This window comes from Venturia canescens, chromosome 10, assembly GCF_019457755.1.
Source record: "Venturia canescens isolate UGA chromosome 10, ASM1945775v1, whole genome shotgun sequence".
Classification (NCBI taxonomy): Eukaryota; Metazoa; Arthropoda; class Insecta; order Hymenoptera; family Ichneumonidae; genus Venturia; species Venturia canescens.
In genome coordinates, this window is record NC_057430.1 from 15,844,060 (window position 1) to 15,857,854 (window position 13,795).

General features: G+C 44.6%; 1 protein-coding gene across 1 annotated transcript; it reads right to left on the reverse strand.

Moving 5' to 3' along the window:
* Window positions 1–6,717: 6,717 nt before the first annotated feature.
* LOC122416799 (uncharacterized) lies at window positions 6,718–9,768 on the reverse strand. The gene is made up of 8 exons (XM_043429843.1): window positions 9,632–9,768; window positions 9,390–9,464; window positions 9,227–9,295; window positions 9,080–9,145; window positions 8,869–8,991; window positions 7,290–7,433; window positions 7,047–7,115; window positions 6,718–6,915 (listed from the first exon to the last, which is right to left on the reverse strand). The coding sequence occupies exons 2-8, from the start codon at window positions 9,456–9,458 to the stop codon at window positions 6,718–6,720; spliced, it is 738 nt and encodes a 245-aa protein (XP_043285778.1). The 5' UTR covers window positions 9,459–9,464; window positions 9,632–9,768.
* Between the last annotated feature and the right edge of the window lie 4,027 nt (window positions 9,769–13,795).

A 13,795-nucleotide genomic window follows, 5' to 3' on the forward strand; every position in this document is an offset into this window, starting at 1 on the left:
GTTTGTAGGACAGAAAACGATCGAGGTGTAGAAAAACATTCGAAAATATGAGAAACAGAATTTTTTATTAACGAATAGAAATTCGTGGGTTTTTTGCTTTTGAAATCTTATTCGTAACTACTTTTTTCAGGGATCAATATGAAAGATGTTTTCCTTCGTATTTATACGATATTTATTGGTCCAAGGAAGCTCAAATGTGACAATAATTAATCTGTGTGTTTTTCCGACAGTCAAGGCCCTTCAGCAGATGCTGCCGGATGCCCGAAAGTGGTTTCTCGCACCTGCCAAAACATTAGAGAGAGGAAAAGCCCCCGAGAAGCAGAGGTGCTAATTCCTGTTGCATGAACGCCGTGTTTATGGTGGTTCGAGGCACGAAAATAAAAGAGAAAAAATGGCGCAACTACGATTGCGGTTGTTGCGTGTCCGCGTGTAGCACGCGTTCAGGAAATAAAATTGCGTAAGCTTTTTGCCATAGCTCGAGTGATCGATTGATCGATCGCGCACAGCGAAACGAGCTCCTCGAACAGCGGCGCTTCGTTCGCTGTGCGATTTCTTGTCCGTTACACACTTTTACCATTTATTACATTTCCATTATCTCTTCCATATTATCCTGCTATTAATGATAAATGAAAATTTTGCATTGAGCAGCATTATTCGCTTTAATGAAAAAGCTTTTAGTGGCCATTCGTCTTAGATCGTCGGATCCAAAAATCAAACATTTCGTGGTGAGTACACGAGTGTTAAGGGGTCTAGCCTAATTAGACGGGCAAAAAAAAGACTATTTGGACGAATTTTTTTGACCGGTATAAATTATAAATATGGATATAATAAGTGTAGGGCCTAAAAAATACACAACATTTTTTTTTTATATTCATTTTATGCTATTTTCGTACAGAAAAGTGGGGGAGAAGACAGGACCAAAAAAAGATGTGCTCTTGATAAAATCTCTGGAATGGGTGATTGGAGAAAAAAAATAAAAATGCTTCCATATATTCAATGGGTTATAGCACGTATCATACGATTTTTCATTTTTTCAAAAATCACAAAATTCCGGCGATTTTTCCAAAAACTACGAAAACCCACCTTTTTGCTGCTCAGATCTTTACAAAATTTTAGTATGATACTTTCAAAAATGTATATTCTCGAAAAATGCAATAAAAAAAAATCGATTTTTTGAAAATTCTTATTAAGGTAAACCCCTTAAATGAATTTTTGAATAATAAATTTGCATTAATAAAAATCTTTGAGCTCGAATGAAAATTCGTTTGACATTTCTTCCTTCTTTTTTATATTTTCTCTCGACGTTTTCCTCTTCGCTTTTTCCCATTTTCTTTGTTTTTTACACTTTTACCAAAAAAAGAATGGTAATCGCACTAGAAATGTTTGATTTTTTGCATAAAAATTCTAAAATATTATGAAACATAGAATTCTTAATTGGCTATGCCACAAACATGCTAATTTCATGGCACAACGAGCTCTCATCTTTTCTCAGGATCTCATAAAATTTTACGTAATGCGATGCAGAGGAGAGAGGTACGTCAGTGGTGTCTGCATAGCTCGGGTGGGAGAAAACGGATATAGACAAAAACGATCGAGTCCCCCACTCTTTCTCCTCTACCACGTGGTCGGCGTGTGTGAGCAAAATAAAACGTGCATAGTGTGTCCTTTTACTTTCTCCGGCGCGAAAACGAAATGGACTTTGTTGCGGATCGCTGTCGCACATGTCTGTCTCACTCTCGACTCGTGTGTAAGTGTGGATGTGTGATGGGGAAATTGGTGTCAATTCGGACGACATAAAATTGGCCCAAATTCAATTTCGTTTGAATGGATGGTGATCGTGTCAATGTTCGGTGCATTGGAGCAAAATGAAAGTGGAAAATTCAGCACGAATTGAGCAGCCCGAATTAAGGCACTGAAGCATTGAGGAAAAGGTCGTTCAGCATCTTCCTGGTCGCGATTGATCAATTGTTTGGGAATCCAATGCCTGAAGTCCATATTATAACAAGCGAAGGGAAAGTTGTTTGTGTCTGAAACGAAACTGACTTGAGAGCTAATAATGAAATTCGTCAGTTAATCAAAATATTTAAACCAATTAATGAAAACGATTTCATAAAAATCGTTCGTCGAAAGAAAGTTGTTCGCATTAGCAATGAAAATATTGGGGAAACGGAATGGTGGAAAATGGAGTCTCAATTTTTAGACTCCAATTTCATTCACTTTCGATGACGATGCCTCGAAAGAGGTCCAAATTGCCACCACTTCCGTTACGTGCTCCGTAGTCCGGCAGCTCGTTCGGCCTTTCTCGTTACGTCTCCTCAAAACCGTTGAATAAAGAAAGAGAGAGCGAGAGAAAGATGAAAAGAGAGCAAAATAAGGTAATGGCTGTTGCTCTCGAGATTTATAAAACAGACTCGGTGCAGTCGCGAGAGCGTGGTGCGGATACAAACCCAACCCATTCCATCTCGTGTTCCATTAAGGTTTTATAATCTCGAATCCCGGATTTTCCGCCCAGTTATGTTCATACGTGAACACCTCAAAGGAGAAATAGCTTCAAAGATTTCCGAGCTGATTGTAGCTCTAAATTCTTGATTTGCTCTAATTATTGCGTCACTGTAAGAATCAGGCGTATATGAGACTACTAAACGGTTGGAATATTCATGAAATTAATGCATTCGGAGTTGTCACTTTCATAATAATTATCGACTGACACCGTTGTGCTCAACTCAATAAAAATACTCTGCTCATTTTCTGTCCCTCTCTCTTTCTCTCTCTGTCTCTCTCAAATTTGAATAATAGTTTAGTAATCATTGAGAGCGAGCAATTATAATAAAATCTTGGATCTTTTCACGAGTTCTGTCATCGATTCTGTCAGCGCACACGTTAATACGACGACGATTCACATTTTTTTGTAAAATTCCTACATAAAATCAGAACAAAATCCATTTTATTCTCTCTCGATCTTGGAGAAGATTTAAAAGAACCTTATCGAATCGGGTGCATTGGATTCCCATTCGAAAAAACGCCAAGTTGACGAAGAGCATTGGGCGGAGTACGTGGGCAGAGGATGCGAAACAGTGATTTTTTGGGATTCGTCGAGGAAAACATTCCCCGGTGGTTCATGGGCTGGATAAAAGGCAGGAAATTTTTCATCAAATATAACGAATCTCGAGTACTTTCGTAACGAAATAAGACTAGAAATGATGCCCAATGAACGGTCAATTTACGTCAAATGTGAACCGGAAGCGCATATTATTTTGGAGCAGCGTAACAGAGAGTCCGAGTATTATGGCGAAGATTACGATTTTTCCATGGCAGAAAAGGGGTGAAAGGGAAACAAGTGGGCTGGTGCATAATTCGCTTAATTCGAGGACGAAATTCGTCGAGTCATCGCCACGTCCAAGCGAGGCCGTTTTCCAGCTGGCTATCGAGCGGACTTCCATCGTTAATAATCCAGTTACGAACGCGTTCAAACACTATACGCAAAGCTGCACGCGTTCGTGAGAATGCAAAAGTGTTACGAACGCACACGCAGGCATGAAAAAGTATTTACTAATAAAATGCAACTAGAAAGTTAGCGCCAGTGGGATCAGAACTCGTTGGAGGGTCAAGGGTCAAAACCGCCAGGTAGCCTCATGTGGATCGTTTCTCCACGTCCTTACGCAATCGTCGTCTGCTGCTGCTCGTTGCTGCTGCACAATGTTTGGATTAACTTTATGCAAATGTTGGTGTGATGTATGGTAGCACGAGAATAATCGCGAAATGCTAGCGACTCTGTAAGAGGGGAAAGATCGTTCGTTTAAATATTAATAATATACAATAATCGTTGGCGAGAGACGGGAGCCAAACGCGCGGATAATCAAGCAGTTTTATTGGTGCGAGCCTTTCTCATGAATGACAACGAGCGGCTGCTGCCGGAGAGGAATACAAATAATTGAGACAGCTCTGGACCTCTCGACTCGTCAACTCGTCCCGACGTTTATTCCTCATTTTCCTTCGAGTTTTCTTCCGCCTGTCGTAATTCACTTTTGTTTAACGAGCGGGAGAAAGCGCTTAAAAATCTTCGCTCTTTGGAATCACGGACGGAAGCTTCATCGTAGGATATGAAACCATCAGAAGGAGGCGACTTCAGAGCGATTCCGAGCCGAAGACTTGAGTGATCAATTTTTTCCAAATTTCTCGAGCATTTTTTCGGATTTTTATCGAATAATGATCGCGGGATTATTGAAAATATTGTTTATATAATAAAATCTCATTTCATGTGGAATTGTGCCTGTGTCGCTGAAACGACTACTCGGAAGCGCAGTCGGCTCGAATCGTGTTCGTACTACTTGACGCTCCGATTCCGACGAGAGCAAAGCCATTTATTCGTAGCTTCTCGTACATTATTTCGTATCCGTATTTTCATTCTCATATTTTTTGCTCTCTTCGAGAATTGACGCGCGGTGACTTGGAATGATGGAAAAACAGCAATGCGCAATGACATTCTAGGGCACGGTGATCCACTTGTATCGATTGCGCTGATTACGAAATTTTCAGCGCTGCAGGTACGCAACGGACGAGCAAAAAACATCACGCGGTTATCCATTATTATCATCATCTCGCTCGTCGATGGAAAAAAATTACTCTCGATCCCAACGCACGATGCAGAGGTCAACTGCATCCTCGCAACCACGCTCAACGTGATTTTACTCGCGCCGTTTTATTCCTCCACTGACACGCAGCTTACGAGGCATCCGATCCAGATCATCAATCGCAGTTTTATGGCGTAAAACAGCCATTAAGGGTTTTGCAACTTTCAGTTTTCAAATGCATCGGAGATGAGGTCGATCCTCAGGAGTTTGGACTCCTTAAGGAGAGACTTTTATATGAAAGTTTAGGATAAATAGATAGAAATATTTGCTATCTTATGCAGCAGCGTACAAAGTTATTTTGATGCCGAGAGCAGTTCGCTCAAATTTTGCTACGCAGGACAGGCAGAATTTAGGCTTGTGACATTCTCACATCAAACGATCCATCGATATCTGAATGTCACTCGCGCTCCTTTGGTGAAATGTTTAAAACTGCGTGAATTGGACTGGAGAAATTGGCGAATAATGTCGAAGATTTTTGTATCGTTGAGTCGCACCGTCCAAAAGAAAGTAAATCTTCTTTTCGGACGTTTCAATAATACACAAATTTTAAACATTCGAGAGCACAAGGTCCACTCATTGACGAATCGACTGCTTGACATTTTACTACGTGCCGCTAGTTCATTTTCACGTTTAGATCCGCAACACGCTCATATATTTGGTGAGCGCATGATTTTTACTGCGTTATTGAGCAAAACTCAATGAGGTAAAAATCAAAATACGAAACTATTCAATTTTTTTTGTAGCACAGAGAAACGATTGCTATGCTATCTCCTTAATTTGCATCAAATCATTTCGTGATTTACTATGTTTTCAATCAAAATTCGCTCGGTGGCCACTTTTGACTGTGGACTGCGATAATGATTCCCTAAACTTTGGTATTACTTGACACACTCTGTATCGATTGTTATTATAATATCGTTACTATAAAAACATAGTAATTTTTCGTATGAAAGTCTCTCCGTTTTCAACTGAAAAAACGTGTCGCTCTTTCGGTCACGGAATAAATTCTCGCTGCGCAAGTCCTAGCTTAAATAAAATGAATCTGTAACTTAAAATTCATGCGAACTTCTCACTCCCATTGAGGCAATAATCGAACCAGAAAATCCTTGGAACTCGGTCTGAAAAAATGAAAAATAGGATGTGAAAATGCGCCTGTTTTTGATCGTGGTCTTCCCCCCTCGCGACAAAAATTGGCGTAAAACGTGCTCGGAGCTTCAGCCCATCTTGCTTCCTGCCCAAAACTCATTTTTTTTTGTATTCGTTCAAAATTCCGTGAAATTCGATGATTCTGGGGACGCTGGAGCGGACGAGTCGGCGGTGTTCCTCGTTGTCGTAATCCCCACGATTGAAAATGTTTTTGAAGAGTTTCTTCCCGGAATAGTACGAAGAGCGGGAAGTGGTATCGCTCCGAGGATCGAAGTATGAGATTACACACGAGAAAAATGATCCACGTGTAAGGTGGGGACTCGGGGTTGGGTCGGAGCGTTGGATCGATTGGTTGTGAAGTAATAATATAAAAGCGAAGGAAAAGTTAAGAGACTTTTGCTCGGTTCCGGGCCGCGGGAATACGAGCTCGAATGTAAATGGACTTTTTGCTCTGTTCGCGGAGACTCTGCGCGTGTGTCAGGCATATTTTATCCCTCCCGGAAGTGTGCGAATGAAAATGCGGAGAGCAAGCGCGGCGGTTCGTGCTTATTTGAGACACGCGACACGCGCTCGAATCCCGCTGCACGCCTCGACGTTTCGATATGTTTGCGGCCGTTTCCGCGGTGCTCCTTTGCTCTTTGATGCATAATATGTGACTCGAGCCGGGAGAGAAGTTGGGCGTAGTGTGTGCACGAGCGTAGGACTCTGAAAGTGGGAAGTTAAACTTTCGTTGCTCTTGCAGGTGCTTAACGTAACGATCGCGTGAGCGGGAGCGAGGGAGATGGGGGACGATGATGTATTCGAGGTACGATCGCGACCGATCGTTCCCGCCGGTTCCTAGAGCAAGAATCGCCGACGAGTAGAAAAATAGAAGGCTCGGGAGTCGTAGTTTTTGGCTTCATTTTATTAGTTTTTATCTCGTCATTGATAAACTTCCATTTCACCGGCCCTGAGCGTACCCTTGCGCAGGGGGGCCGTAGACCGGCTTCGGATCATCGCCGCCCCCCGAGGAGCCACCGATGATTCCAAACGCCGCGTTTATCACCGAGGAAACCACTTGAATCCCTGCGCCCAGAACGTCCTTGATCGCGCCGCCGATAACTGCGATCGGGTTCGCCGAGGACGCTGGCACTGCGTTCTGCAATATGAAGCTCCCTTTAATTCCCTCATTCGAAAGAAGAAAATCGATCACGGAGATCGTCGAAGGAAAGAAATCTTTTGGAATCGTCGTCAAATCGAATCAGTCAGTTTCCAGTCGACCGAACTCACCGTTCCGTATGGCAAGTAACTCGATCCACCTTCCGTCGCAGCGTACGATGTGCCCGCGTGATAAGGGCCCTGAGGAGAAAGACGGTCGGTCATCAGCACGATTTCGTACGTCGAAAAATCGTCACGACCATTGAACCGGCGCGTTTTTGCGAAAAATTAGTAGCCGAAGGCTCAACATGATTCGTGAACAGAAAAATTGGCAAAAGTGAGAGCTTCGTAGCATTTTTTGAGATTCGAACCCACCTGGGGACGATGCTGAACGTAACTCGGCGGCCTTGGATGCGCTCCGGGAGGAAGATTCTGTGGGAGGTTCGAGTGCGGTCTGCGACTCGGAGGGTTGTTGACGATCCTTTGTCGGTCCACGTTGTTCCCAGGCCCACGATTCGGCTGCTATTTTCATCGAGAACACAACGCTTTACAGATTCATTCATTTCGTCTCGCAACTAGCGCATTTCGGACTAAGAACAGTGATGAACAGAAGCTAGGCAAAGCTATGAAATTTCGAATAAAAATATCCAGCACAGAAATAACGACCGAAGCCATTGAGATTGCGACGAAAAGAAAAGCTTTTTCTTCCCGGCGACTGACCTGTGAACCCGGAGCGTGGAATCCGGTATTGATACTCCCAGCTTGAACCGGACCCTGCTGAGCCCAGAACAAGAATCCGTTACTTTTCGTCCTCGAATCAACAGACTTTGCTTAACCAATGTAAACTAAATTCTTAGCCGTGTGATTCCGTCAACCGGTTGACTGGCGTCGAATCATTTTTCAGTTATTTCGAAACCAACTTTTTGGATTGCGATGATAAAAGTGAGCTGGGAGAGGAGCCAGCAGCCTCGGAAGCTCCAGGACCGAATAATCGCGGTAATTTTGGCAAATAGCTTGCTTGCACGAGTTTTGGCATGGGGACTGGCAAAGAGCTGACCAGTGAACCGGTTGATCGTGAAAAATGAGCAGCGAACGAAGAGCTTGCTCGAACCCACACAATTGTGTATCGAAATGATTGATTGCATGAAAAGTTGCTCACAACTCCGTAGGGAGGGGGAGGAGGATAAGGATGGTCGCTGGTCGACGGTTCCGAGAGAGATCCGCTCAAGCCAGCACTCGCTCCGGAGATGATACCGGAAAGAATGGCTCCGACGAGAGCCCCGATGTCCAAACCTCCGGGCGCACCAGGCATGAGTTGCTGAAGACAAGAAAACGTGAAAACTTAACTGACGGAATTCGAGTTGCTTGGAATCGCGATGTATAATTCGTCTTAATCGACGACCTCACGAGAGTTATTCGGGCCACGTACTTTGCTGAGACTCGCGATAAGTCCGGCGGTCAAAACCGAGAGTGGTGACTGCTTGCCCTGCCCGATTGGCTTGCGTTAAAAAAACAAAGGGATTAAAAACTCGTATTGACACAGAGAAATTAAAGATCGAGCGATCGATATTGGTCGTCGCGGGCATTTACGAATTAATGCCAATCGAGAGAGCGTGGAAACTTTGTCTTTCCACTTGAAACGTTTACAATTATGAAGCAAACAATGGTACCTGCACGAGTGGTCCTACAACCGCGTTTATTAAAGTTGCTAAAGAGGATCCATTGCCATCAGGAGGCTGCAAGGATCATCAATCCGATTAAGCACTGAACGAATCGATGCCAAGCGTTCATATTTTCAAAATAATCAGTCAATTTCTACCAAAGATTGTCGACCGAATAGTTGATTCGTCTGAATCGAATTTTTTAAGCAAATTAATTCGAGAGCATAAAAACCATGAATTTTATCGTCACTGTTTCTAGTCACGAATTCTCGGTTTGATCCGCCATTACGTACGTTGCTGCTCGCTGTCAGAGCCGGGCCAACTAACGGGCCGAGTACCGGGCCGATTAACGGAGCTACCAAGGTAACCAGCGGTCTCAATATCGCAGCGACGTCGCTCCCTTGGCCATCCTTGCCCTGGAAGTGAGTCAAAACTCGTAGAAACTTTGGCCGTTGCAAGATCCGAAGGAGCTCGAAATCGAAAAATCCTAGTTTTTTCACTTACTGCGAGGATGTTGGTCAATACGGGGCCGATCATGCCGATGATGTCCGGAGCGTCTTCGTCCTCCGGCTGAAAAAACGATCAAACACGAGTTTCCTTGATTCCGCTCGCCTATAAAAGCGCAGTTTAATTCTAATCCGATCAACTCACGTCCGAGAGCCCCTGCACCAGCGGCAGAGCCGCTGCCAAAACTTCCCCCAGGTCGGTCTCCGTTTTCGGCTACATAAAATCATCGAAAAGAACAAAAATTATTGAGCCCCCTCCCAGAAGAGATGGCGAAGGCCAAAAAGAGGGAAAAATCAAAGTGTCTCACGTCAAGAATGTCTTCGAGAATCGGAATTACGAGTGGCAGAAGATCGGTAATCGATCCGAGCGATCCCATGGGTTCCTGCAACAGTAAATCAAAGTTTCCATGGAGAATAAGTCTGAGATGAAATAATCATATAAATGTAATTGATGCTCGTTACGATTAGTCGACAAGAGTGATCACTTCCTCTCTGAGTTAATCGAGAATATTTTTTGTGTATGAAGAAAGTGCGAAAGTTATTTCTTAACCTCGTAATCCTCATCCTCGTCGAATTCCTGTCTCTGCGAAGTCTCGTTTCTCCGTTGACGTTGCGGTTCCTGTGCGGTATAACGAAACAAAATAAAATGAAAATAAGCTCCGGGGAGACTTAGCTAACCGAGCGTCATAGCCAAACGAACTTTCTTTCTCTCCGTGAACATGTATTTAGATATTTGTATCGATGCACGCTTCTCTGTGTGTATAAGCGTGCGGTTTATAGGTCGTCGAAAGCGAAAAGAGTCGCAGCGCGCTCATTGCGGAAAAAATATCTCGATTATTTTATCGTCGCATGCAACGAACGCACGCGACGTCCTGTCAACGTATCATATGCGAACGTTACGCAACCCTCTCAACAGAACCTTCCCGGTTGATCCAGCTTGGGTAAGAGGTCAGTGGCACGTCGAAGAAAAGCGAACGTCAAATTCTTACTAGTGAATAGCGAGAGAGAGAGAGGCAGGGGGGGGAGCTCATAAATTGACTCGACGATGTGTGAGGACTGACGTGTGAACTCTTCGTGTCATCTTTGATGAAATATCGAAAGTTTCTTCGAGCATGCGATTGGCAATAGCAGCATCAATTATTTATTGGACTTTGATCAGGGTGAACGAGTTCTGGTATTCGTTAGGAGAGATGAAAATCTCGTGCTGATTGATAAAGCATCGTTGGAGATAGTGGAATAATGATCTACTGCGGGAATGCACTGAATCTCTTGGTTCATTTCACATTTGCATGGGAATGCACTGAATCTCTTGGTTCATTTCACATTTGCATGGGTTCTGGTATTTGTGAGAGGAGAGAAAAAATTCGATGACTCGGGTCGATATTAAATTGTCATTAAATCTGCTCGCTTGGGGATTTTTTATTTTACGAGAAGAATGGACGGTTCTTGGATGGAAATTGCAATGGGGATTTTTTTCTTTGAACTTTTGATGATGCGAGTGAGATTCAAAACCCTCGGGAAGCTCGGTAAATGTTTAAATGCTGCTGCGCAGCGTTGGCTACTTTATCGAGCTCACAAGAGCAACGATTTTGAAAAATTTTGAAAAACTTGTTCACGGCTGTGTGTGACGTCGGTTTATTGATATTTGAGGGGATTCGTGATCACGTACATCTTCGAATTGGAACTGGGGAGGCGGCGTGAAAACTGTGGAAGGTTTTTTGACTTTTCGAGCTGGAGGGCCGTTGGCCTGGCCGATGGGTTTGGTGATGAGCTTCCTGGTGAGGCCGATGGTCCGTATGAGATCGCTGAGTGCGCCGATCTGTTTCTGTGAGTTTTCTTTGACCTTTTTCGGTTTGTCGAGCTTGGCGTTTTTGGTCGTTTCTCGTCGGGGGTCGCGCTCGAAGTAGGGCGGAAACTCGTCCGGAGGATCGCGAGTTTCTGTCAAGCTGAATCGAGGCGGTTCCGGGACGTTTTCCCTCGTGATGGTGACGACGGCTTCGAAGGGAACGGAAATGACGGGGCTCAGTTTCCTGTCTTGGTTGAGATCCCTCGTCAGGTTCGTCCTGGGCCCGTTGTTGTCGACGGAAAATTGAGAAGCCTTGTGAGCGATCGCTCTGGAGCGTTTGCCAGCGGTTTTGTCGTCGATTTCTGCGTTGCCTCGATCCTTAGCCTGCTCGAGCTCGAGGTAATATTTCCGGAGAGCTTCGTTCCGGAACTTGGAGATGTCAACGTCGTCGAGGATCAGCGGTAAGTAAGCGCTGACAAAGTCGTTTTCACGGCGCGGCAAAACCCCCTTTTCGAGGACGTCGTTGCCGGGGGGCAGGAAATCCTTGACCAGATTATCCTGCTCCCGGCCGATCGACGCGAAAGAATTTCCGGCGCCGAAAAGACTCGCGTAAGTCGTAACGAGCGCGCCGCTCGACGCGTCCGGTCGTTTATCGCCGGATTTCGAGGGACCGAGCGAGTCCCCCTGCTTCGATCGCTTTTCACTCGACGACGAAGAACTTTTCCGATTTTCCGCCTCGGGCTCGTCCACCGTCGCGAGAGTGATGTCGATCCTCGAGGCCATCGAACGCATCGCGTTCCTCACCCACGCTATCAAGTCATTTGTGCTCTCGAACTGAACCGGCAACTTGACCTCGAGGAGCCTCGACTCGAGCTCCTGGATCGAACTGTCCCCTGGACTCGAAGTTGGCACAAGGATCACTTCCTCGAGAAAGCTCAGCACGAAAAAACACGCGAATAACCCGAACTTCCCGCCCATTTTGGGCCCGATCGATCGACCGATTTTCCTAAACCGGCCGTCCCCGATCCACCGAATTATCGCCACTTAGCCCACTCGTTTTTCCTCGCGAATCCAACGCGATCTTGATCCTTTAACGGTCGACGATATACGAGAAAAAAATGGCTCGTCCGAGCCGGCTATATAGTAGCGCATCGCTGCACGAAACTCTAATCACTGTCCTCAAAGTTCCTGCTTCTTCCGTATGCGATGTCCACATACGACGGTTCCGCAAATTTTCTTCACGCACCGACGATCGCCCCCTCGCCCATCGATATCGATTCGATGCTTATATGAGCTACAGGAATTCACTATCCTCCATATAATCGACTCGATTACGCCGACAAACGCGAAAGTCTTAATACGCCGATTGTAATGTCGGAAGTGCGGAATCCTCCCGCGGGGTACACCCACCGAGTCGCATTACGTACGTCAAGCATGTTGATCAATACTTCGCTCGGGACAATTCGTTAATGGACACCTCGATTACATTTTTTATCATTTTTATCGCAAACATCATTCGTCGAAACGTTTTCGAAATCGAGTCTACTCAGTGGCGGCGTTTTCAAAATTTTATAAACGTCAGAATCCTCCAATTACTTCTTCGAATGTCGTTCTTCTCTTTAAGGTAGAACGATACCTCCTCTGCGGGCAATGGAAAACCTCTTACCGTGTGATTTACTTTGTGCTCTTTTCAATTTACGTGAAAATATGATAATCGCGTACTTTTAGATGAAAAATAACTGTTTCAACGATAATGTTCCTAATTTTGGCGGAAAAAAGCTTCGCATTTCAAAATATCAAACATTTGCTTTGACCGCAGCGATGCAGGGTTAGGGTTTCAGTTTTTGACTGTTGGCTGCCCTGCTGGTGTTCGTTCCATCAAAAAGTGGCTTTTTAACACTATTTTTTCAATGTCTTTTGACGCTTTTTAACGCTTTTCCGTCCAATGTAAAAAGTAATTCAATTTTCTCAGAAACGGTAGGGTCGAACCCGTTAAAATTCATTCACTGCGACACGATTAACGAAAACCAACAAAAACGAATTTGACGAACGACTGGGAGTGGGAAATTCATTTTTCATTAACCTTTTGTGTGTCTTCAACGTACTGTGGGATAAGGAAAATGGTCAGATTTTCATTCGACGAATGTTTCCATCGGGCGTACCATGTCCGAGGTCATCGATCATCGCGATTCTCTCGAGGCCGACTTTCGAAGCGACCATTTGTCCGAAGAACCTTTAGTCCAGAAAAAACTTGAAGTCATCATAATTTTATGAGAATTTCCTCATCGAATTTCATTGCCTCGAAGATTTAGTCTCGTCGCAGTCCGGATGTTTGGACCGACGAATAATGAGATCCGTCAGCGAGTTCAACATCTCGTAGAAACGTGGGAGCGCGGATTTTTTTACCGTGACAATGATCCTGAAATCTCGTTGGATCTTGAATCCCGGCGATGAATCCCTGTGTAATAATAGGAAACAGAAACCCGACTGTGTTTCAACAAAGCAAGGACGCTTTCGACACCTTTTACGCCGAGTGGGTAAGTGGCGCTCTCGAGGAACGAGAGATCGTGCTGATGAGTCGAGAGGAGTTCGAGAGAGAATAGTTCTTCTGGCTCTCGTACTCGAGGAGCCAAATGGGTCTTGGTGGAACGTGGCAATCGATCTCACACGATTTTTCTCGCTTCGAGTGTGTGCATCCATTATTCATGTTTCCTTAAGGAGGTGAAAAACTCACGTGTGACTGCCGGAAGACGAGGACTTAAAGATATAATTAAACAGTTTAACTTAAATTACGTTGCATTATATTAATTTCAAAATTGCACGTGACTTTGAGTCACTTTTTGCTCGTAGTTTCAGCCTCACTTGCCACTCGCAGCTTCGAGTCGTAGCGAGTGTGTGCAGTATCTCGTTTTCTCAAGGTTTTTCAGC

Coding starts and splice junctions, on each gene's coding strand:
- LOC122416799 (XM_043429843.1), bottom strand. CDS start 9,458: ATGGGATCGCTCGGATCGATTACCGATCTTCTGCCACTCGTAATTCCG. Junction 9,296..9,389: donor TTCTCGAAGACATTCTTGAC/GTGAGACACTTT, acceptor GATTTTATGTAG/CCGAAAACGGAGACCGACCT. Junction 7,434..8,868: donor CTCTGACAGCGAGCAGCAAC/GTACGTAATGGC, acceptor TGAAAATAGCAG/CCGAATCGTGGGCCTGGGAA.